Source organism: Candoia aspera, chromosome 3 (assembly GCF_035149785.1).
Source record: "Candoia aspera isolate rCanAsp1 chromosome 3, rCanAsp1.hap2, whole genome shotgun sequence".
Lineage (NCBI taxonomy): Eukaryota > Metazoa > Chordata > Lepidosauria > Squamata > Boidae > Candoia > Candoia aspera.
In genome coordinates, this window is record NC_086155.1 from 88,557,350 (window position 1) to 88,583,762 (window position 26,413).

The following is a 26,413-nucleotide window of genomic DNA, read 5'->3' on the forward strand; positions in this document are numbered from 1 at the left end:
AAATATTAAGGAACACATGCCACCTTGAGTTCCTAAACAAGAGACAGGATATAAATCTAACAAATAACATTTCCCATTGCCACTATTACTGATCCCAGAATGGTACCGAACTAAAAAATCTATTTTTGTGTATCTAGGAATTAAGTATTGCAGGCAGCAAATTATTGATTTGTGATGGCTGTGCACACATAGCCTTACAGAAATAATTAGATATGGATTTTAAATGCTACTTTAATCTTACCCATTTTTAAAAATGATTACATAGGAACTCATTAATTTACAAATTGCTGCACAGAGAATGGCACCACAAGATATTTGAAGGACAGAAAAGTAGTACATTTTAATTATTCTGATATAAAAATAAACATCAATAGTACCAAATATTTTACAAGAAAACGAGAATAATTTCTTTTCACTAGAAAATATAAAATGGATCCTTTAAGTAAAATATAGATACACAATTCAGAGATTATGAGCACAATGAAATAAGAAAGCATACTTAATATTGCTTACCAATTAGATCATTTAAATTTTTTTTGGAAACTAAATTTGGCATTCAAATATAATTAAAAATTGTTTTTGCTCTATAATCTGCATCACTTTCCAACATCTTTTCCAGCTCAAAAAGCCACTTTGTGCACTTTGCTTATCCACACACCTGCTGTTCTCTATAAGGAAACACATTCCAAGTGCTCAAGGATATTCCTAGCATACACAGAAAAATCTCTTTAACAGAAGAGACCAAGGAAGTCCATGGTTCAAGCACAGCAAGAATGAGAAGACAAATTGCTGGTATTAACAATAGTATTGTATTTCATAATATCTGATTAAAATAAAGAATAAACTTATACATAATTTTGACATTCATTAGCATTTATATTTCTACATTGGAAAAATAGTACATCTTCTCATAAGAAGTTTAGTAACAAAATAAATGTCAAATTTTAGAGGTAGAATTACCTTAGAATTTGCCTATTACTCATATATAGTACATTTTATGTACATGATAAAATATTGCATTCAGTAATTAAAGCAGCTGAAAACAAAAAACAAAACACCAAGAATTTAGCCATCATAATTGGGAATATTTCCCTTGAATTTTTAAATACCTAATACTAGTTAGCTGATATGAAATAATCTATCAGCCCTTTTGATCTTCCCCTTGACATGATTAAGCAAATTAGCAAATCCGGTTAACTAGAGTTGTGCTTTTTGTTCAAACTGGAAGCCAAGGTTGCCAGATTCAGAATAAACCGTAATATTAAACAACATGAAAATATATTAGCTTGTTCTAAAGCAATGAATAATTTCCTTGTTCAGATAAAATAAGAGTATTTTGACTAATCACAAGATCTATGGTTTTGTTGTTTGCACAAGGAAGAAAAGAGTGAAATGGCTGCATAAAATGGATAAAAAGGTAATTCCTACTTTGGTAGCCATTAATTGGGGAACTTTCTTTTGATCATAATATAAGTGGAATGTGACTGTTACCATTTAGCTTCTACAATTGGTGTACCCAGAATGGCACATAATTAGTACTGCAGACCCAGGACAATGCAGACAGAGCCAATTTCAGAAATAATTTTGAATAGAGGCAGATAGCTGTTTTATAGCCAGAAGGTTATACTTTAAATTTTCTTTATACTTTGCTGTTTAGGACCTCAATGTCTCTTAGTCAGTGACATGAAAGATCACTAGAGCAGGTGAAATCCACTTTTGGCCCTTTTTGTTTATCAGGAGGAAATTAAGGAACAAGAAAGAAGTGCTATACCTTACAAAGGCTTGATGGACATGTTTTGTCCCTTATTTCTCAAACTGATCCCCCTTGAAAAATTAAGTAGATGAAAATTGGCAACAGGCAAAGTGGGGGTGTCCTTGGGACATCAAAATGGGACTGGGGTCTATTTGCAGCTCATGGTCCACCCTCCTCTGCTTTCAGATGAACTGGGAACTAAACGTTCAAGGTTACATTAGTCACTAGCTACAGCATTTGCAAAGATAATATTGATAGTATGGTTGAATGTATAAAAATAATGGACAGTAAGGAGTTATATACAGCTTTAAAAATGTTCTTGTAATCTATAATGAAAAATGTGCGTGAAAGACTTCCTGCCTCCTGGTCTGTTTATAATAAAAAGAAAAGTTGTTTGTTTAGCAATAAACAATCCAATGAAAATCAGAAGACACGGTAGTTTTACAAATTCAATCAGCATATTAGATCTTTCCTGCTGTGACAACCTTTTTCTCAGGTATGCATACCTTCATGTTGTAATATAATACAACTTTTAGACAAGGCTATACAGAAAGAAAAACACAGGAAATAAAACTGTTTATAAAAACAAATGATAAGAGCTCAACTGTTAAGAGATACAGATTTAATTAAAATTACTTTCCCTTTGTAATTAAAGATGTTAGGACAAGTCTATGTCACAGACTTCCTGTAGATCTTTAAAAACTGAACATTTCAAACTTCAGCATCTGAAGTTAAAAATGGTGACAAATATTTTTCCACTGGTAAAATTCTTAAACCTAAAGCAACAGTGATGGACAGATAACATAAAGCCAAGAAATAGCAGGATCAAGAGATGGCCAGGATCAAGAGATGTGCAATTTTGTTTCCAAATCTGCAGACATAATTGAGCAGTTCCTTGGGGTCTCTGGACTCATAACTTACAAGGCATGAAGGCATACAAAGTACTAGCAAACATGCTCCCCCCAGTATGTCTGCAGATGGAACATGCTTCTCTGGATCTTGGCTCGTATTTGAAATATAAAATAGTATTTTAAAAATACACATTTTTGGTAAAGAAAAAAACTGAACTCTAAGTCAAAATATACTATTATTTTATACAATATGTATGTTTTTGTGTACACATAGACAAACAAAATATTTTACTCAATACATATACATTATAACACTGAACCCAAAACCGTAATTATAAACTATTGCTAAAATTCAGTAGAAATATTCTCAATATTAAAATCTTGATCTGTACACAAAATTGTAATATTCAGAAGTTCAACTTTAATGCATTTGTAGTAGTCACTAATTGCAGTCCCTGATTACGTAAAGATTTTGTTTTAAGTTCTAATCGTGTATGAAGAAGTCTTTTTCCAGTGAAGTGTCTCCCTCAACATTCTTCCTCCTTGAAGAAAAATGGTTTTTAAGAGATGTGCAGCTTTCACCGAAGTAATAAGGCTTTAGTACTGAACATATTCAGACTGAAGGGACTGTATAGGTAAAAACAAAAGCTAGTATTAAGATTCAGTTAGAAGTACTTCAATTTCAAGCATATGAACATTCTTTTTTAGAATTAGAAGTTTGTGGTCACAAACAAAAAACATTTGAAGGCTTTAAGATACAGATCTCCCAAATGTACTTTGCTTACACCATTAAAAAACCTAACACAATGGGCACAGAAACTGCAAATCACTACGAAAACCTGAAGCTTACCCCAAACCCCAGTTTTAAACTGTAGCCACATTATACACCCTTTTAGACAATAAAGTTAATGAATTACTCCCAATTCCACCCTTCATAAGGCCTTTTTGCCTTCCAATTAGAGGTAAGCCTGGAGCAGTGACCTAGCATTCTCTGCAGAGAGCAGAAACAACAGTGAGAGCTGAAGAGAAGGGGCACCTCAGCTCATGAAATCTTTTAATTAAGAAATTTATTTCTTGTTCATTTTACCTCCAGGTTCAACAAAGTGACCTACAACTATTTGGAAATACTGTAATAAGCTCTTTTTCTGTGTGACAAAAATTAAAATAAAGATATATGGAAAAGGACAGAACATCTGGGTAACCTTAATACAAGCTATTATTTTAGGGTGATAAAGACAATTCTTCAGCAGAAACTGGGCATTCTATAGTTCTTCTTTACTAATTAAGCACATTCTAGCTGTCTTTTCTCTCAGATGCTTTAAAACAAAGAGCACAGTCATAATTATCTCTAAAATTCATTTCTGTAAAGAAAATCTATTTATTCTATCTTCACTGCATTCACTTTAGCATCAACAATGAAAGCACTCTTCAATTTCATTCTTTTCAGATATGAATCAAGCAGAAACACAGTTTAGAGCACGATGACACATTTTACATACATTTGAGAGAAGAAAGAGGAGGAGGAAGTAAAAAATATATATAGTTACTATAAGCAAAAATAAGAGGGACAGGCAGAAAATCAGTAGAGTTTAAAGCTTGCCATGAAATATAATTTCTAATAATTTGTGCTTCTTTTTGCTGATATTGTAACAGTTTCAGCTGGTAATTCTTTCTCTGCAAAGAGAAAGTAAATTTCAGCTTATTTTTGAACCTCTAATAGTGTGGCATGAAACCTTACTATCTGATTTTTGTATTTTTCAATAATAAGTTCATTTACCTGGTAATAAGTTCCAGTAAAGGCAACTGGACTTATTTCCAGTTAAAGAAGTTGGAAGAAATTCCTCCCTCCACATGCCAGCAAATGGTAGATTTCATTAGATTGCCCGGGTGACCTTACAAAGTCAGCACATATGCAAAAAATAGCATGCAAATTAGCATAGCTGTGTAACAGAATTAGCTTAATGAAGAAAAACTTCAACTGTGAATACTCTAAGTCATATTTCCATCAGTGCTGCCTTTTCATAATTAAGCTGAAAAGTCATACTGACTAGCCAGAATGAAATTTTTAATTAAGTTTTCAGAAATATACCAACTACAAAGAATCCAGTATGATCAGAATCACAGGGCTGGTTAAAAATGCATGTCCTGTATATTCAGCAATGTAAAGAAACATCCTTGTGTGAACATACTCTACCTTTTTATTCAGGTCGAGATTTAAAAAATCAGAAAAAAGTACAGATAATTGTGAATATGCTTGCTGGCAGGGTTGTCCAGTTTACTCTTCGTTTTTCATCCATGTGAAAGAAATGTGAATTATCACATACTTATTATCTACACTTATTATCCTTTTATCATCTTTCTTTAGGTATGTCACATATAGTACTATTCTTTTGCTTTCATTTTTAAGATAGAAGTTTTACTAACTACTTTTGTGAGCAGATTAGGAAGGTATCATGAATTATTCTTAGGATTCTTATTCTTAGGATTATAACCTCTCTGTGCCTTTTCACAAAAGACAAATATACAAGTGTAAACATGTACATTTATGTATACTATACAACTAAGGAATACTTCAAATACCAAATATCAATTTTGCTGCATCAGTAATTGTCTGAGGTAGAATTGTTCTGTTGTGAAATATAAAATGCTGCCCTTGTTTTCTTCATAGCAATAACAGTGATGACAATAAGCTTCAATATATTTTTCAGAAATATTTTTATGGAATTCCAGTTTTTACTTTGATGAAGGGAGTGAAAGGTTTATGGATTTCAACTTTGGTTGTGACTTTTTGTACAACTCTGTTTTTTATTCAATCAATACTGGTATTTTCAAATGTAGACAAAATTGAGGTGTGATAGCACTTATGGTTAAGCTCAGTCCTTTGATATCATACTCATTTGTTTTCAATTTTCCTGCTAACACTTATAAAACCTAATCTGATTTTCTACTGCACTTACACTATCCTGTAATTAATTAGAACAGGCATAGTGTCAGGTATGCATATTAATTTATGTAAAGTAACATAACTGTGTATGTTATTTATGTATGCCATGTTATGCACATCAAACAAATATTATTTCAGGTATTTCCAGCTATATAAATATATCACACTGAATTAAATACTCCTGAGCAAACTCAACAGTAAATGCAACATTTATGGCCAGCATCTGTGTCTTTCAAAAGACCATTTCAGCCAACTGATATCTTCCTCCTCCTCACACACCTGCACCATCACATGATGGATTTATACAATCACATTTCTTAGTGGCAGCTATTTACAGGAAGAGAGTGGATGGAACTGAATGAAACTGAATAATGAAGTCACTATCATCCTTTAGATTTAAATCTCTGAAACAGTCGATACAAGCTAGATGTTTTGGGGTACACAATTTTGACAAGATATTGGTCTGATCCACTTAGGTTTCACAAGGACTCACTGTAATTTGTCATCTCTTATATTTATGTATGAATACAGTGTATTTCTCCTATATTTCCTCTATCTTTTCAAATGTTCAGGATGTTTCCTGAATTTCTTACTGTGTAATAACCTAACATAAAATTTAAAAGAACTGTGATCTAAATTATGAAAAATATTCTATTTTGCACATAAGTTCCTATCTGTATCTTCTAAAAACAACTTATGTTTTATGTGCTATGCTGCAGAATGTAATATAAAGACAATCAGAATGGTACATACTGTCTCCTTAAGCTCTCACAGCAGAGAGATAAAAATAAGGACGAAAGTGGTCAAATGGTGCCTCCTGGTGGTCAAGGTAACTGAGAACACCACATATGATACGTAGTGCATAAAAACAGACCAATTTCCCCACCCTCCAAGAGGGGGTATGTCATGTAAAACCCATACATGGGGTCATGACACAATGTAACATCTCTATCGCTCTGCTCTGAGAACTTAAGGGAAGATAGACTATATATACCATTCCGATAGCTTCTGGATATTCCTTCCTGCAACCACTGAGTGCCAGAACCTGGACAGCTCCTAAAGCTAATGCATTGTATATGGTCATCTAAAGTGCAAAGTTCCATGGTGGTCAATGTAACAAATTATAAAACAGGTTTTCAGGTATAGAAAACAGGCATACATGCTTGTTTTTTTTTTTTCCCTAGCAACTGGAATGAACTTACTTTAAAATAAAATCCTGAGATGAGTTTAGTTTCAAATTTTTGAATACATTATTTCACCAGGAAAAATATTTTCAAAAATTCTTTTTAAAGCAAAGAAACATGGTATTTGCCAGATATTTACAACAAAAAGATCTCATATTGACCAATAAAATGAATACAATAAATAAATACCTTAGTTCTGTATATTTTCAGTGCTTCCACACTACTTCCCACAAGCACTCAATGGGGAAGCTGGCTGGAAGTTGCAAGTCCTGGTTGGCTTGCAAGCAAGCTGGAGGGCGGGTGAGTACTGCGGAGTGAGGTGGAGGGGCTGCTGTGGCAAGTGTGCATGGGCTGGGGAGGGGGTGCTGCAGCACAAGTGTGCTACAAAGTACGAGATCCCTGGGAACTTGTACTCTGTAGGGGGCTATGTGGGAGAAAAAGCAGCAGGAGCAACTTGCAGCCTTCCCTACTGGTTCCCCATTGCTTGTGGGAAGCCAGCAGGGAAGGCTGCAAATGGCAATCATGTGACTGCGGGACACTGCAACCATCATGTGAGCCGGTTGCCAAGCACTTGGATTGCGATCATGTGACCATGGGGATGCTGCGACAGCCAGAATTTCGAGGAGGGGTTGTAAGTACCACTTGTTCAGTGCTGTCACAACTTTGAACAGTCGCTGAACAAGTGGTTGTAAACTGAGGACTGGATCTATACATGTAATTAATTAACACTTCTATCTTAGACAATTCAAAATCCTATTGAGTCTCTCTATGTTCTTTGTATGCATCTAATAAGTTGTAAAGAACTTGTACTAACATGAATATTTGACATGTTCAGCATTTTATAAAAATTATTAAAAATGCTTTCTTTTTATATAAAAAGAGAGGTGAACTCATGGGAGACAGTTCAAAAATTAGAGAATGAAACAATTATCTTTTTCCAAAGTGTCAAAGAAACCACACTAAAAAGCACTTGACTGTTTTTTGTTGAAGTAATAAGACTAGGTGCATAAGAGGAAGAGATTATAGATGAGAAAAGGCCAGAAAAGAAGGTCTAGAATTGTGAGAAACCTTTGAGGAAGCTTTGGTTGAAGGGAAATTCTATAAGGTCTTTGAGAGGGCTGCCGAACTGTGAACTTACAGGAATTGATCGACTCAGGTATCTTGCGGAAGCAGCAGCGAGCCCCGTAAAAGATCTGAAGGTGTTGTACTCCTCTGCCAGGACGCTGGGAGAATTGGCATAGTTGTTGAGGTTGGTAGTGCTACTGCCTCTCCTGTTGTACAGGTTGTTGTTCAGCTCATGATAATTTCCAGCAGGCAACTGTGCACTGCCATTCAAATGACTGGAGAGTTGGCTTACAGAATAACCTGTCCTAGAGGATGATAATGTCAGTTTGCTCTCAGCATCATCTGAAGCAGCATGCAGGTTCCCTAGAGAACTGGCTAACCTGGAGTTTACGGAAAAGCTGAATGGAAAACACATGTGGGGTAAAAACACACACAAAATGTACGCACGTGTGATGATTAATTCAAGACACACTTTAAAAGGCACTTGGATAAGAGAAAAATCACTTTCTCAACATTAAACGATGGCAATACACAGCTTAATTCTTTCTGCAAATTATGGAGAAGCCATTGGGAACATTTTAAGATAAAGAAAGATGCAAAATAGTTGCAATGCTCTGAGGAAATACATAGATCTAATCCAATGATGTTGGAACTTGATACATTTTTTCTTGCTGGTGACTTCTAACAGGCTCATTTGCTGTTTAAAAGGGATTTCTTTTTGGTTTGTATAAGCTGGAATAGGCCAGTATGGAAAAAGCTATTTTGAAAGACATGCATGTGGCTCTTTCAATATGAGATTAATGGGATGATAAGAATGTAATTTCATTAGTACTCACAGCCACTTATTCCCATAATCAAACTAAGGTATCAGAAGCAGATATTTAAAGTCATATCAAACACAGAACAAGTTCAGAATACCTTAGATTTCTTCAGCAAGAAACCGCAGTTGCAAATGGAAAATATAGTTATTTACTCCTATACCCACTCTTCCCAAAAGATTAGCAGTGTAAAAAATACCTTTTTAAATTCGGACCTGAGGATGGAGAATGTCTATTTATTCTCTTTGCTGCAGGTGACACAGAAACCATAGCTTTGGGGGACTTCAAAGGAGATCCAGACCCTTGAGAGAGAGCTGCTGTATTCAATCTAAAAGTACATCAATATGAAGTAAAAGCATGTTCACATGGCTGGCACAATATTTACTTTTCTATCCTTCATTTCAATTCATTGTTGTTTTTTCTATACAAGCATCACCAAATATAAATCTTTACATAAATAAATAATACTAAAACTTCTTCGGGGCTTGCATGTGATGAATTATCTTCTACAACCAGGATCCAAAGATGTCTGAACATAATAAAACCTTACAGAGGAGCAGGAGAACATTTTATTCCATGAAAACAGCCTTTTGTGTGATAGAAAATGCTGCCAATCGAAGATAATATTTGTAGCTCAGGGTTGAACTGTGGAGTCCTTTGTGCTCTCTGAACCTTGTTTTCTTGCAGACGTTTCATTGCCAGACTGAGCAACATCTTCAGTGCGAGAATGCTGCTCCAAAGAATCCTCCATCTTTTGGGTACTTTTCAGGGATCAAGTTTGGTCTTGGACCATAAATAAAATTTTGACTTGATTGAAAGTCAAGGAAGAATATGACTGGAAAGCTTTCATATCTGAGGAAATATGAACCTTTGGGTGGAGATTTCAAGCAGTGAACAGCATATAAGTTTGTTGCACAAGTACACTCTCCCCCACTTTTCTGCTTGCAAAATTATCTATTCACATAAAATTGTGGACACACACATAGCTGAAACAGATGCTCAAGGAATAAACCCAGCCTCTTGCAAATGTTATTATTTTTCAGTATCAACTGCACATGTTAATTCTAATGTTTTGGTTTGTCCTAATTATTTTCTAAATTTTCCTTTAATTTTACACGGTCAAAAAAACAAAAAACAAAACAAACCAACATTATGGTTTGGGAGATTAATAGATACATTACTAAGTATCCCTTTCAAAAGTGACAACTACTTTGATTACAATCAGGTTTGAAATTTAATGCCAAAAAGACCCATCTCTGAATTTCTGGGTTGCTGGTCTTACCCACTGAGGCACCGCTACCCTATTATTTTTACCTTTGGCATGTACAGTCAGTCTGGGTTCCTGCTAATCACCTCTGCTATTCAGGTTCTGCATAAAATCATTTACAGAGGTGGGAGAAAGTGCTATTAGTATGCTGATGATAAACATTGCTCTTTCTTCTCCATCTTGTAGTGAAATCTTTGAAGAGTAGTGGAAACCTTAACATAGTGTAAATGCCAGTGGAATTAGGATGAACAAACTGAAACATATAATTTTCAAAATGACAAGAGTAGTGGACTGAGGTACAGACTATGTGTAGAACCTGGGGTATTTTAAGACTTAGATCCACAGTTTGGTTAAGTTTTTTAAATTCTGTAGTAACAGAACTTAGTAACATAAGGCAGACACAGTGGCTAGAAATAATTTTTTATTTCTAGTTAGCCAACCGCATCTCTTCCTAAAAAGGTTGATCTGAATAATGATTCAGAAATTCGTAGCAACCAAGCTCGGAGAGCACCAAGGACTCCATAATGCAGTTTGTGTGAAACCACCTTTAACTTGAAATTTCCGAAGTATTTCGAAGAATTATCCTGCTGTTGGATTAACCAGGATTGTTCTGAACATGGAACTCCAATTCCATAATTTCACTGGCTTCTTGACATAATTCAGAAAACTGCATCCCATTTACCTGGCCTTCTATGTCAGGTAAAAGCAGTCCTTTCTTGGCAAGGCATTTGGGGCTGGCTCCCTCTCAATTTTTAGTTTTTAATTTGCTGCCAATAGTTCCAAGATTCTGCCAAATGTCCATTTTTGTAATATTGCATTTATTGTTTCAATGTGTGCTACTCTTAGTAATTCGTCAAAATATGTGGTTTACATATATTTGAATAGCTAATGGGACCCAGAAGGGAGGCAGCATGGAAATTCAGCCCCCTATTTTCAGGCCCTTTGCAAAGAAGCCATGTGGCAAACAGATCACGAGGTACTCTTATGCAGGGCTCTGGATCTGATTCCAAAATGCTGCTTCAAAACACACAGGGACACAAATGCATAAACAGTCCGTGTTTTTTTTCCTGGGACTAGGTAGGTGCCCTCCAAAGCTGCTGCACAATCTCAGGAAAAGAGAGCTGCTCTAAGGGGCAGCAGGCAGATGACAGATAACACATGTCTGCTTCCTCTGACGCACTTTTGTGGAACTGAATCCAAAGTCCCATACAAATTCAAAAGGTAGCTTGCCCCATGGAAATGTATCAGTACCACTATAGTGCAATATATGAATCAGGTTTAAATGAGATAGCTCAATAACTGTATCAATTTTTTAAAATATTAGTATAGTTATACCTATGAAGAATTACTTATCAAGGCAGCTTTCCAAACTATAATTTCTGCCCACCAAATTCTCAGAGTTACAGAGAATCTGGGTGAAGTTAAGAGTAATAGATAATAGACATGGGTCCTTGCATGTTAAACTTGTATGGACACAGTTTATCCACAAGCAAGGTTGCATGTAATCACAGATATAAATATTTCCATTTTACAACCTTATTAATAAGACTGAATTCCAAAACCACTCTTTGGTCTACAAATTTAACACTGGGAACAGCTTTTGAAAATAGACATTCAAGCACAGCAAAAATAAGTATTGCGAGAGAAAAAAAATTCAGATGGCTCCCATAAATGAAATGGCTTCTTTCTAGACCATCAAAACAAATACCTGAAAGGCTGGGATATGGATCTGATGTGCATTTTCCTATCTTCTAACCTAAAAAGTCAATAAAATTTTACATTAAAAGTATTGAATTAATAAGGATCTTATATATTATTGAATTTATACAGCTAACATTTACTTTCCCAACAATCTAATGTACTAAATTAAACACATCCCCACAAATTCAGAAAAACAGTCAAGCAAACAAACCAATACTGGACTGTCACCCAGATCCTTCTCTGAATCGAGCAGATGCCTTCCTGAAAAGGAAATTATTTCTACCATTGCTCATGAAGACTGGAAATTAGCTGAATCCATCTGCCTGTAGAAGGAATCAGAACATGTGCCACCAACAAAGAATCCTCAGTCTTGTGCTTGCACACTGTCTTTTATATAGCGTGGTATTCAAAATAGGATTCTGTTCAATGATTTTAAAATAAGGAAGGTCATACAGACAATTCTTCAAATATTATTGAATTACAATTCTCATCTCCCATACTCTCAGTAGAGAGTTGGGAGTTCAACTCACTACCCACATCTAGGACATGTGGTAGGAGTCACAGGCCAATGGTAAAGCAACACAAGGTTTCCACAGATAAGTTCAATCACTGACACCTTCAGTTAAACAAAATGCGGGGCAGATCATGGCTAAGATTTTTGGCTGAACACTGGAAATGTGCTGCCAGATGGCTATCATGATCATTTCAATTTTTACTTTTCCTTTCCATCTCTACATCAGTTACCAACTGGAGGAAAAACAAGGTAGGGAAAGCATGCACAGCATAGCAGCTGGAATTCTCTCCAGCCCCCTCAGCACCAGTAGTTATAGGTGGTTCTGTATTTTCTTCTGCATACCAAAGTACTGTGTTGCATCTGCAAGCCACTGCCCAACTGCCTTCCTCTTAGGAACGCATGAAGGATTATGCTTTTTTCTTCTGCTGCCCCTAGTTAGATCTGGCCCATTTTTGAACTCCATTTTTCTTTAGTCAACCTTTTTCTTTCCCCCATAGTAAATTTGGTCTTACTTCATTCATTTTTCATGGACTTATGCTGATGGACAGAGAGAGTCCCAATACCTTTTACATGATTTCTTTCCAAAGTTCCATTGGTTTGAAAAGAATAAAAACTATAAACAGTTGCAGCTAAAATAATCAACCAATGTAAAAAACTTGGCTGGAAAGGAAGGAACCATAATTACTGGAACAGAATAGGTGCACCAATAATCTGGAAGCATATGCATTCTTTCGGCTGCCTCAGAGTCTGGATTTTACAAAGCTTTTCTAGCATCCTTTCCCTTTTCAATTCATCTTGCTCTTTCAGGAACTCTGACAACAGGATGAGTATTAGGCAACCAAACTTATTCTGAACTCTACTAAAAATGCAGTCTGAATTTTAGGGTGACCTTCACGGAATATAAGGATGAAAGGATGAGCAGTCCACAGTCTGATGGATTGCAACATTCTCATAAATTTCATGAGGATTTAGATGATCAATTGCCAATAGAGGTTTATCTCCCTGACAATCCTATGGACAAATACATCCTTTTTTGTCATTATAGTTAGCAGTAGCCATTCCTGGTATGCTTTAGCAGCTATTCGAACTTATAAAGGTACTGTGGAAGGATGCTGTAACCATACGCTAGATCATTAGCCCAGAAAAGTATAAATTTAGTGTCAAAAAAAATTAAAAGTTTTTAAAGTATCAATAGAAAATCATCCAAGTCTGACAGATTACCTAAGAGCTCCTGTTGTAGCTGAACGTGGCTGCCTCCGAAGTTTTAAGGCACGAAGTTGATCTCCCTGGGTCATGCCATTCTTAATTTCTACTTCTGAATCATCTTCCAAATCACTCTGGAAAATAGAAATAAAAGAAAATTAAGAGAGGCCAAGCTACTTTCTTCAGCAAAGGATCGTTACCTTGTCGTGGTGCTGGAGCTTGAGCACCTCAATGATGCCATGAGCTAAACCGTGAAGGGCCACCCAAGATGGGAAGGTCATGACAGAGAGGTCGGACTAAATGCGATCCCTAGGGAAGGTAATGGCAACCCACCCCAGTATTCTTGCTGTGAAAACTAAATGGATCAGTACAACCAGAGATATGTCGGTATACCATCGGAAGATGAGACCCCCAGGTCGGAAGATGGTCAAAATGCTACTGGGGAGGAACAGAGGATGAGTTCAACTAGCCCCAGACATGATGACGCAGCTAGCTCAAAGCCGAAAGGACGGCTAGCGGCCGACGGTGCTGGTGGTGAACGGCGAATCCGATGTTCTAAGGATCAACACACCATTGGAACCTGGAATGTAAGATCTATGAGCCAGGGCAGATTGGATGTGGTTATTGGTGAGATGTCAAGATTAAAGATAGACATTTTGGGTGTCGGTGAACTGAAATGGACTGGAATGGGCCACTTCACATCAAATGACCACCAGATCTACTACTGTGGACAAGAGGACCACAGAAGAAATGGAGTAGCCTTCATAATTAATAGTAAAGTGGCTAAAGCAGTGCTTGAATACAATCCAAAAAACGACAGAATGATCTCAATTTGAATTCAGGGCAAGCCATCTAACATTACAGTGATCCAAATATACGCCCCAACCACAGATGCTGAAAAAGCTGAAGTAGAGCAGTTCTATGAGGATCTGCAGCACCTACTGGACAACACGCCTAAAAGAGATGTTATTTTCATCACGGGAGACTGGAATGCTAAGGTGGGCAGTCAAATGACACCTGGAATTACAGGTAAGCATGGCCTGGGAGAACATAACGAAGCAGGACATAGGCTGATAGAATTTTGCCAAGACAACTCAGTGTGTATAACACACACTCTCTTCCAGCAACCTAAGAGACCGCTGTATACATGGACTTCCCCAGATGGACAACACCAAAATCAGATTGACTACATCCTTTGCAGCCAAATGTGGCGGACATCTATACAGTCGGTAAAAACAAGACCTGGAGCTGACTGTAGTTCAGATCACCAACTTCTTATTGCACAATTTAGGATCAGACTAAAGAGATTAGGGACGACCCACAGATCAGCTAGATATGAGCTGACTAATATTCCTAAGGAATATGCAGTGGAGGTGAAGAATAGATTTAAGGGACTGGACTTAGTAGATAGGGCCCCAGAAGAACTATGGACAGAAGTTTGCAACATTGTTCAGGAGGTGGCAACAAAATACATCCCAAAGAAAGAGAAAACCAAGAAGGCAAAATGGCTGTTTGCTGAGACACTAGAAGTAGCCCAAGAAAGAAGGAAAGCAAAAGGCAACAGTGATAGGGGGAGATATGCCCAATTAAATGCAAAATTCCAGAGGTTAGCCAGAAGAGATAAGGAATTATTTTTAAACAAGCAATGCGCGGAAGTGGAAGAAGACAATAGAATAGGAAGGACAAGAGATCTCTTCTAGAAAATTAGAATCATCGGAGGTAAATTCCAGGCAAAAATGGGTATGATCAAAAACAAAGATGGCAAGGACCTAACAGAAGAAGAAGAGATCAAGAAAAGGTGGCAAGAATATACAGAAGACCTGTATAGGAAGGATAGCAATATCGGGGATAGCTTTGACAGTGTGGTCAGTGAGCTACAGCCAGACATCCTGAAGAGTGAGGTTGAATGGGCCTTAAGAAGCATTGCTAATAACAAGGCAGCAGGAGACGACGGCATCCCAGCTGAACTGTTCAAAATCTTGCGAGATGATGCTGTCAAGGTAATGCATGCTATATGCCAGCAAATTTGGAAAACACAAGAATGGCCATCAGACTGGAAAAAATCAACTTATATCCCCATACCAAAAAAGGGAAACACTAAAGAATGTTCAAACTATCGAACAGTGGCACTCATTTCACATGCCAGTAAGGTAATGCTCAAGATCCTGCAAGGTAGACTTCAGCAATTCATGGAGCGAGAATCGCCAGATGCACAAGCTGGGTTTAGAAAAGGCAGAGGAACTAGGGACCAAATTGCCAATATCCGCTGGATAACGGAAAAGCCAGGGAGTTTCAGAAAAACATCTATTTCTGTTTTATTGACTATTCTAAAGCCTTTGACTGTGTGGACCATAACAAATTGTGGCAAGTTCTTAGTGGTATGGGGATACCAAGTCATCTTGTACGCCTCCTGAAGAATCTGTATAACGACCAAGTAAGAACAGACCACGGAACAACGGACTGGTTTAAGATTGGGAAAGGAGTACGGCAGGGCTGTATACTCTCACCCTACCTATTCAACCTGTACGCAGAACACATCATGTGACATGCTGGGCTTGAGGAATCCAAGGCTGGAGTTAAAATTGCTGGAAGAAACATTAACAATCTCAGATATGCAGATGCACTTTGATGGCTGAAAGCGAAGAGGAACTGGGGAGCCTTATGATGAAGGTGAAAGAAAGAAGTGCAAAAGCTGGCTTGCAGCTAAACCTAAAAAAAACCCCCAAGATTATGACAACCAGCTTGATTGATAACTGGCAAATAGAGGGAGAAAATGAAGAAGCAGTGAAAGACTTTGTATTTCTAGGTGCAAAGATTACTGCAGATGCTGACTGCAGTCAGGAAATCAGAAGACTCTTAATCCTTGGGAGAAGAGCAATGACAAATCTCGATAAAATAGTTAAGAGCAGAGACATCACACTGACAACAAAGGTCCGCATCGTTAAAGCAATGGTGTTCCCCGTAGTAACATATGGCTGCGAGAGCTGGACCATAAGGAAGGCTGAAAGAAGGAAGATCGATGCGTTGGAACTGTGGTGTTGGAGGAAAATTCTGAGAGTGCCTTGGACTGCCAGAAGATCAAACCAGTCCATCCTCCAGGAAATAAAGCCAGACTGCCCACTTGAGGGAACGATATTAAAGGCAACACTGAAATACTTTGACCACATAATGAGAAGACAGGACACCCTGGAGAAGATGCTGATGCTAGGGAGAGTGGAGGGCAAAAGGAAGAGGGGCCGACCAAGGGCAAGGTGGATGGATGATATTCTAGAGGTGACAGACTCGTCCCTGGGGGAGCTGGGGTGTTGATGACCGACAGGAAGCTCTGGCGTGGGCTGGTCCATGAAGTCATGAAGAGTCAGAAGCGACTAAACAAATAAACAACAAGCTACTTTTAAAAAACCTTTAAAGAACAAACCTGTGACTTAGGAATCAGTATAGTTTTTCTTTTCTCTCACATTATTTTGACTCCTGACAACTCACTGGTAGCATTTATCACTATGAAAATGTGTTATGCAAAAAAGGAGGAATACAACAAAAACAAGCTTAACTGTATGTTCTACACAACATACTGAAGGGGAATTGTTGGAAAAGAAATACTCTAATAATAAAAGTACTGCACATTTAAGCAACAGGGAGTTTAACTTGTCCCAAATTTCCATATGGATGAAGGTGGCCAAAAAGTACACCATAGTTTGAGCTCATAAATGCTTTCTTTCATCTCACAGGATTACTGGTGAGAAGTTGGCCAGTACTGTATAGTTAAGGTGCTGACTGCAGGTGGGAAATGAGATTATTCCAGTCAAACTTTACCTCTATATAATTATCCAAAATTTCAATTCTATTTGAAGTCCCACTGATGGAAATGTCATCCAAGCCAGACAAAACTTTGCTCACGTTATCTTCATCTACTTCTCTTGATTTCTGTTTAGTTCGGAATATGTCTCCTTGGATCCACAACATCGCCTGTTTTCTGTTCAGTAGTACCAAAAATAAAATTAGTACCAGTGGTACTGCACTACAGAAAGTGAGCTATGGCCTTTTTTAAAAAATATGTACTTTTCAAATCTTTGAATCTGTCAAATATCACACAATTATTTAACGATCTTGTGAGATTTTGGCCCTTATACAGTAAGTCATTACTGTACATTTACTGTACAATGTAAGTCATTACAATATTTTTATTTATTTCGGGTGTTCTGTGGTGAGCATTTGGGGATGCTGCAGATAAGAAAATGTCTACTTAGACTTCTGAAACTGACAAATGAAAGGGAAATCCTACTGCTTGTAAAACCAGTAGTCAAAGCAGCAATTAGATTTTCTCCTATCTACAACAGCCTATCCTTATAGAAATAAACGCATCAGTAAAAAAGCACTCCTTTTCCTTATTTTTTCTCTTTCTTTTTGTTTAAGTATGTCCTAAATTTTGCTGCTCTCATTCATGAACAGCCTTTCCCATCAAGAGGATGATGAAATATGACAGCTGTGGCAATAGGCAAAAATAAACAGTGTCACCCATATATTTAAATGTAGACAAAAATTTCTATTGGGAGGCTAATGATTAGGGAATAGAGTAGGATTAGAAAGCTGAAAACAGTATCCCTGCTTAGAGTTAGGAAACTAACATGCAGCATAATTAAATGTTCTGATGAGGCAAGCCAAGTTAAGTCTTGAAAGAATTTGCTGAATGAGTATCATATACACATAAATGAGGGGGGGAAAGTCCCTTGCAAGAGTCAGTGAGGTTTATGCTTGTTTAGAATGTTTTCATTTGTGCATTGTTGGATGGGGACATCTCTTTCAAAGTTAGCTTGGAGAGATTATTGTTAGGCTGACTTCAAAGAACAACTACTTAGTTGTTGATCCCGAGCAACACCATCTAACAGAGCAGCAGTATCACTCTTTTAACTGCAAAGTATCATATGCCTTAGCCCATTTTTTAAAAATCCTACTCTTCTTCCTTAATTATTCTTCAGAGGCTCCAATGATAACTATCACCAAGAATAGAGCTAGGTATCAAGGTACTGGATTTTTCAAAATTAGAGAATTAAAGATATATGCAGATTGGAATAGCATAGTAAGGAATACAGAAACTTCAGTACAAAAATCTAACCTATGGCAGAAAAAGTGTTTTGGATGTTCAATCTGCAACACTTGCATAAAAGAAACCCGTACATCTAAAATCAATAATGGCCCCAAATTATTCATTTTTACAATTTATCCTGATACAATTTATCCCACTTGCTCTTTACTGAAAGCGGTCTTCCTACTATGATACTGAGCTCACTATTCCCGCTGTTTGACTGAGAAATCACTGCAAGATTAATCGTCTGCACTGCTCTCACCAAAAGCAGTTTGCCAATGGTTCTCTGGAGGGAGAAGGTATTGATATAACCCAGCACAGAGGACAGGGTGGAACTCTCCAGGAGTCACTGGCCACCAATAAGCCCCTTGGCACAATCTTTTGGACATGGCCTGGCGTTGTCTAGCAAGAACCCATCTCTGGTACCTTGTTGCCACAGAGGGCATAAACCACTGGAATAATGCTCTGCATTTGTCGCAATGCTATGAATGTCTACACTGTTCCCAACCTGCAAATGACTTCAAGTTCATGTATGAGAAAAACAAGGATGGATTGCTTCAGTAATTTATTATTTTGAAGTTATGGTAGGAAAGGCAGCCTCAACTACCTTGTTAAGTAAGAAATTATAAGCAATAACACTAGAAAATTTTGGAGGCATTCCACACACTTCATTTTATATGACTCAGCTTCAGAGGCACTGCAGTGAATGTGTTTTCAGGACACTACACAGAATACTTGGGACAATACAGGGTTACAGCACTGGTATGAAATCAGAAAGCCTTGTGCTCATTTCACCCTGGTGTGGTGTATTACAGCATGTGAGTTACACTGTGGTGAGGATCCTGTATTCTGCTGACCTGCTAAAGCAATTTTTATCACTATGATGTAACTACCAGATGCTTCATTGCCACTGCCATAAATCTCATAGTGCAGACCAGATGGCTTGATCTGATCCATTCCAACTAGCACCATAAATAGGCAACAATGCTAATTATCAGCTTTTCTACATCCTTAACAAGTTTTAGCAAATGTGATGGATACATTTTTTTCCTCCTTTCTACTTCTCCAAGGACTGATGAGAAAAATTAGGTGACTTTTCAACCTTCAAACAGAAGTTGCACATTTAAAATTGAACTTTAATTAGATTCTGATACTTTAATCCTCAAAAGGTACAGTTTACAAAAAAGCACAAAATGTTGACATGGGGAAGTAACTTGTTAAGATATGCTCAGGCAACAAAACAAAGAGAAGGGTTAAACATTTTTCAGATTCTTAACTCACTCCTGGAAGCAATTTAAAAAAGGCATATTGTGATATGAGTAACACAATAAATTGAATAACAAAAAATATTAGAATGCAGTGTTACACTGAATAAACTTTCTCTAGAGCTGACTGAACTGTACAACAAGAACTATATACAGAATTCAGTAGATGGAATTCCAGTAAAGCCACCATGTCTTGTGGTCTTACATACCATATTTGCTAAGCAGTACAGGTGGGGAAAAGAACATACTTTGGAGCATTATATGATTAACATAGTTCTCATACTTACTCTTCAAGGAAGTGTTGCTGGGGTCCAATAATAGAACCTGGCCGACACATTCGTATCCAGGCAATGGCTTCAGAATGTGTGAATTTATAGTGTTTCATTATGTAACAAGCAATCAGTGTTCCTGTTCTTCCTAGCCCAGCTAAATTAATGAAAAAAGACATAAACCCTGATTTTTCATAGAGATCCACACAGCTGAACTTTTGGCAGTGAATAATTCCAAATATATTACAAAAATCTCAGGTTTTACAAAATAACATAACCAGTGATGTTAAATGTTGTCTGTTAAAAGAAAAATAATCTGCTAGATTCTATACAGCTTGGTTAATGTTTATCTTAACCTCTAGGGCAGAGCTTTCCAAACTGTGTGTTGCGACACATTAATGTGTTGGCTGCAGTGTGTAGGTGTGTCGTGCAGTCGAGGGATCATACAGGTACTGTGCTTGTGCAGTATGCATAATCGGGTCGGAACAGCTGATTCTGTGTGACTTCCGGTGACGCAGCCTCAACTGCAGTGTGTTAGTGTGTCACCAACATGAAAAGTTTGGAAAGCTCTGCTCTAGGGCCTTTTCTGTTCCTGACCTAGATAATCTAGAACATCTAACTCCTTGTTCTACTGAACAAATGTATATTGCTTTGTTTCTAGTGCTATACAAGCTTTTCAGACCACTGAGGCAGCCATCTCCTGCTGGTTTCACCAAATTGCTCCAAGACCTTTTATCCATGCACAGAAGATACTTCCAAAGTGAAGTAGCTGCAATTCAAGCATTCCAGGCGTTGTCTTGATCCTCCAAGATGTTGATTTGCAAAGGTACTTTGATTATTTATCAGAGCCAGATCTGTACAGGTAGTCCCCAAGTTAAGAATACCTTGGGTTAAGGACGACCCATAGTTAAGAATGGAGCCTACTGTAGCAAAATTCAAGTTAAATACACAATGGTTTGATTTAATTACACAATACTTAGACAGTATTACAAAATAATACTGTTCCGGCTTATATACAAATTCAACTTAAGGACAGACCTTGGAGCGGAACTCGTTCTTAACCTGGGGACTACCTCAGGTAGTCCTCAGGTTACGACCATTCCTCCAGCGACTATTCAAAGTTATGATGGCACTGAATGAAGGGGACTTACGTGTCCTTGGAGTTCATGCCATCGCAGTGTCCCCATAGTCATGTGATCATGAACTGAGTCTTAGCACCCAGCTTGCAATTATGACATTGCAGCAAGCCATTGTCATGTGATTGCTATTTCCCACACTCCCTGCCAGTTTCCCAAAGCAAGGTCAATGGGGAAGCCAGCAGGAAGTTGGAAGTTGCGGTCACGTGAGGTCCTCTCTTAACGACTCAAGCAGTCCTTGTTTAACAGCAGCACCCGGGACTGCTGGAATTGACATTGCTAAGCAACCCAGTCACGAAACGTCGTGCTTTACAAACACATCCCTTAGTGATGGAGTTCCCGGTCCCAATTGCTGCCATAAACTAAGGACTACCTGTATATTAATATCTTCTTTTTAACGTGTAGAATCATTTAACATGGTGAAGATGTCAGAATATGAATTAAATACATTATATATCATTAACTAACACAAATGGAGGCAGGCCACACAGTCTGAGGATATCTTCAGTAACATTCATACAAAATATCATCAAACATTTAAGTGCATTATTTTTAGTATGTTAGCATCCTGGCTGTGGGCTAGATGGAAAGCCACAGTAGTGTCCTGGAAGGAAGCAATGACAATCCCTTTCATATCATGTCCAGAAAACTACATGGATACAGGCCACCAGGAACTGAGTCTGACTTAAAGGGAACTTTCCTTTTTAATGGAGACCTGACAATTGGTGTTGCATAGGAACAAGCTTCTGTGAAGCCAGGGTAATCTTCAGCTAACAGCATTATAAGCATTGTCTAATGCTATAAACCCTCCCACAATTTTACATTAGCTCAGGACTGAGAAAGAGCCTCCTGTGAAATGCCCTTCTTAATCCTTGTCAGCCTTCAACAGTTGAACCAGAAAGAGTTTGGTTAACAGATTATCTCCTCTAGTTCTAGAGGAACATAAATATTAAATTGACCAGAGACAGGTCAGGGAGACTACAAAAGAGGTTGTTTTCTAAACTGGCTATATGCCATCCAGTCTTTACTGTATTGACTCTTAGTGACCACGCAGACAGATTTCCTCCATGACGACCTGCCCATATCCTAGTCTTTGTCTTCCGAAAAGCAGAGTTAAAACTGAAAATGGATAAAACTCCCTGCTTTCAAATAATTACATAAGGAAGGTGGGCTAGTGAAAAAAATTACTGGCACTGCTACCTCTTTATTTTCAGGTTTTCTAAATAAAATAATTTTATTTAAATAATATGGAATAGAAGATTAAAGCTGTTACGGCACACCAAGTACAAATCATGAAAGTTCATTATTGCCTTTATACAAGCACAAGAACTGAATGTTCTAAAGAATACTAAAGAGAAATCTTTACAAAAAAGAGAGGCAACAGCATCACTCAGTGGAATAAAAATTGTTCTGCACAGGTAGCGAAAATCAATACAAACAAGAGTTTAAAAATGTATAATTTGGTGTAATTAATACAAATCAGCATATATTAATAATATTTTTAAAAATCTAAGGATAGGAATTTTAATTCTGGTTATTTATTTATTTTTATGTCATCACACAGAACAGATTATTGAAATTCAGACTTACCTTTACAGTGTACAGCTATAGCGCCTTCTGCTTCCTCACAGATGTTCAAGAACTGTTGCAGTATACTGTCACTTGGTGTGCTTCCATCAATGAAGAATAGGTCGTAGTGCTCAAACCCACCATCTGTGAAGCGCTTTGCTTCATAAATCTTTTTGTTGAGTCTTATAATGGTTGTTATGTTGTACTTCCTAAAGTATGGGAAATAGGCTTCGGGTGCATGAAGTGGATAGCCTACAACAAGCAGAGTGAGAACACCTGGACGTTCAGATGCCATCTCCAAGTAGACGGTATTACTGCACCATTAAGAACACTGTATGATGAACATAAACTAATTTAAAAGAATATCAACATTATTAGGCAAGTCTATTCAAAGGTGCAAAGTTGAATGTTTTAGTGTTATAGCCAAAAGATCTTAGCTATAGCAAGCATCACAGAACATTAAAGGGTTCCAGATAATATTGTAAGAAGTCATTTCTTCCTCTTGTTAGTTGCAGATCAGAAGCAGCTTTTTTGTGCAATCCTCATCACCATGAAAAACAGAGTTTTTAAAAAGTCTGAATATTTGGAAAGTACTATGTGCGACTGTAAATGTTAGGGAGAGACATGGCATAGTTATTTTGACTGATTTGCTGTTTCTTCCTTCAACTAACTATATCCAACACACTGAAACTTTACATGCACATACTTTGTGTTTATCTCCATCGCTTCTTTTTATACAGCTTCTTAAAATAGTACCAAAATGAAACTGTTTAAAAAAATGGATACATATTTAAGGTAATATTCACTGAATTTTGAAGTACCCAAAAAGCTAAGACGACAAAGTTTAGTAGTATTATATTCTCTAGTTTTAAATAATGGACCGTATTTTATTAGGCTGAGATGAAACTGATGCTTTGGGGTATCAATATTTAGGGGTAGTGTTTCACACAATTGGTAAATGCAGGTTGCATATGGAGTATGTTGTTCCATACATTCAAAAGTCAGCAACAGCCTTGCAATCTTTTATTATTCTAGAAGTGCACTATTCATACTTGCTGCACTAAAAGTATCTTGACCAGGCACAACTTCTGTACAAAGCCCAATTGGGGCCATATAGCTCTGTCACCCCCTGGAGAGGGTGTGATATAAATTCTTAAGGAACAGACTGTAGTTCAACTTTTAGCGTAATCTGCCCAGGCCACTAAAGCTCTTAAGTCAGTCCCACAATGTGTTTCTAATGTGGTTTTGAGTTGTGAGACTGACATCACCAAAACTGAGACTCATACTGTATTTGGTCTTGCATTCTCTCATATTGGCTAAAGCTATTTCCCCCCCGCCCACCCGCTTCAGACTTGACTCCCTTGATTTTAATTGATAATTTTGTTTTATCCTGGAGTAGGACATTGTATGAGAAATTGAAATGCTATGGCTTCTCACCTGATACAATTCTAATGGAAGGAATGAGAGCATAGCAACAGCCCTTAAATAGTGTCCCACAGACTAGGGAAGCCAGTCAAAGCTGGCTACACCAACTAAGATGTATTCCTGGGTTGTTGCTTCCCTCTTTTCAAGTGGGCAAGAATTTAAGCCAAACAATGTTTCCCAAATTCAGAACAAGCAATTTCTGAAAGTGATTAGAAAAGGAAGTATGTGAACCCAGTGTCCTTTTGAGGGCACCAACTGTGGTTTGAGCAAGATGGCTATTCCCTCGTTTCCCAGAGCATTAAACCCAGCGGAGACTGCTGTCTTGCATCTCCTCGTGAGGAGCAACTGTCTGGAGCATTTGTGGGTGATCTCAAGTCCTTTCCTTGTCCGGAGGTGAATTATGAAGAGCCAGTCTACTCGCCGGCTCTTCATTCCACTGTGGTCATTGGCACTTTTAGCGGAGCCATCTTCAGTTCACCATTTCTTCCCTGGAAGTCACAAACCTCACTTTCTAATCACTTTCAGAAATTGCCTATTAACCACCTTAAAGCTATTAGAGACCTTCGGAATGACAAGTTTGGAAAGTCTTCATCGGGTGAGTTTATCTTCAACTCTGAACAAAAGAAAAAATAATTATAAGCTCAAGAACTTAAAGAATTTGAAATAAATAGCAAAAAGCTAAATAAGATTTTGATCTAAGGAAGTTATAAATGGATTAAGAGTCCAGATAAATTTGGAATATTGACTCTTACTATAAGTTTTTGGAATTAAGTATAAAAAATAAACAGCTTCTCATGGGAAACAGACTTATTCTGGCTATCCTGGCTATTAATACTTCATAACAAAGACCAGTGATGATTTTAGAAACTGGACACAAAGGAGACTAAAGATTCTAAGCAGAAGAAAAAAAAACACAAGCCTGTTCTTGATGTCACTTAATACTGGGACTTACAAAATGACACAAAACATTATAACAACAGAAATATTAAAGGAGATCTTTGAAGAATGGAGCCAGAAATCAGTAACTACAGTATCAACACTGTCAGTAATGTGTCTGCTTCTATGGATAGACTATGTCTACAAGATATTAATGAAGGAATGACAGATGTGGAACAAATTTTATCTAGGAAGACAGGAAGTACCAAAAGTGGAATTACAAATGACAGGCCAAGAGAATGATTTGGAAAAGGACGCTTTACTGGATATACAAAAGAAACTGGCTGAAGTTTTAAAAATTAAAAGGGAAATACAAATGATAAACTAAGAGAATGACCTGGAAAATGTTTTCTTATTGGATCTACAAAAGAGGCTTGTTAAAGCCCTAAAGAAATCTGTGCAATGGGATAAAGAAAAATTGAAGAGAAATCAAATCCTATGACAATATTTGACTGAATTAAAGATTAAGGCTGTTAGAAGTAAAAGGAAGGAATATAAAGTTGGTTTATTTGACCAAGGTTAAAAATAAGACCCTTTTTTTTTTTTTTTGCAAAATTCTGGCAACACTTTATGGATTTTTTTGCTGACACGATTGAAAAGTTAGTATTTTATTGCTTTGCTTATAGGTAAGGGATGGGATATGGGATGAAGAGTTATCTGTTTGTAACCTTATAGGGTGTGAAGAGTTATTACATTTGTTTATATTTGTTGTGATGAAGGTTGGAAGTCACTTCTTTATATATTTATTTTCTTTTTTCTTTATTATATTCTTTTTCTTTTTTTTTTCTTGCATTTTAATTCTTTTTTCTTTTTCTTTCTAGTAAATTTTATTAGGTTTCAAGAGAAGAATAAAAACTACAAAAACAAAAAACTACAAAGAAAGAAAAAAACTAAAAAAGTGTGAAAACACAAGAGGAAAAATTTTTAAATTTACAAAAGGATGTGGCTTCCAACTTTTAACAGCAAGGTTATACAAAAAATTCCATAATCAATCTCTTACTCTATATTAACCAAAACATATTATTTCTGTAAGTCATTCCACTTTAACACATAATAAAAATCACTAAGTAGTTACTCCTCCCCCTTATATTAAAATAAAGAAAAAAAGTTCATATAAACTTCCTAATATCTTTCTCCCCTCCAAAAGATAAAACATATTTCATTATTCCCTTCCTACTATTCTATACATTTCTGTCTATTATAATAAGAATCAAATTAAAAAGCACATAAGTTGTCTGCTATTATACTTAATAGTACAACAATTTTAATAATCCCAATCTTAATAAACCCAAAAAACAAAGACAATTCAAAACAATAATTCCATATCTTTAAAAGGGAATAACATCAATCAAATACTTAGAGCAAACCAGATGAACATTCTTTAACCCTTATCCACACTTCAAAATAAACCAAGGCAGTTACATATCCAC

The 26,413-nt window shown here is 36.9% G+C and overlaps 1 protein-coding gene across 4 annotated transcripts in view; it reads right to left on the minus strand.

The window, feature by feature from the left end:
• Nucleotides 1-499: 499 nt before the first annotated feature.
• CDC14A (cell division cycle 14A) overlaps nucleotides 500-26,413 on the minus strand; it is an 81,168-nt gene continuing 55,254 nt past the window's right edge. For 2 of the 4 annotated variants that reach the window (XM_063298317.1, XM_063298318.1), the window contains 8 exons: nucleotides 22,644-22,874; nucleotides 19,936-20,074; nucleotides 17,114-17,273; nucleotides 13,319-13,434; nucleotides 11,591-11,638; nucleotides 8,815-8,943; nucleotides 7,871-8,195; nucleotides 500-3,231 (listed from right to left, as the gene is read on the minus strand). In XM_063298317.1, coding sequence (XP_063154387.1) covers nucleotides 3,202-3,231; nucleotides 7,871-8,195; nucleotides 8,815-8,943; nucleotides 11,591-11,638; nucleotides 13,319-13,434; nucleotides 17,114-17,273; nucleotides 19,936-20,074; nucleotides 22,644-22,874 — 1,178 coding nt within the window. In that variant the 3' untranslated portion in view covers nucleotides 500-3,201. The remainder of the gene's footprint in view (nucleotides 3,232-7,870; nucleotides 8,196-8,814; nucleotides 8,944-11,590; nucleotides 11,639-13,318; nucleotides 13,435-17,113; nucleotides 17,274-19,935; nucleotides 20,075-22,643; nucleotides 22,875-26,413) is intronic. The other 2 variants (XM_063298319.1, XM_063298321.1) reach the window with 2 other exon arrangements.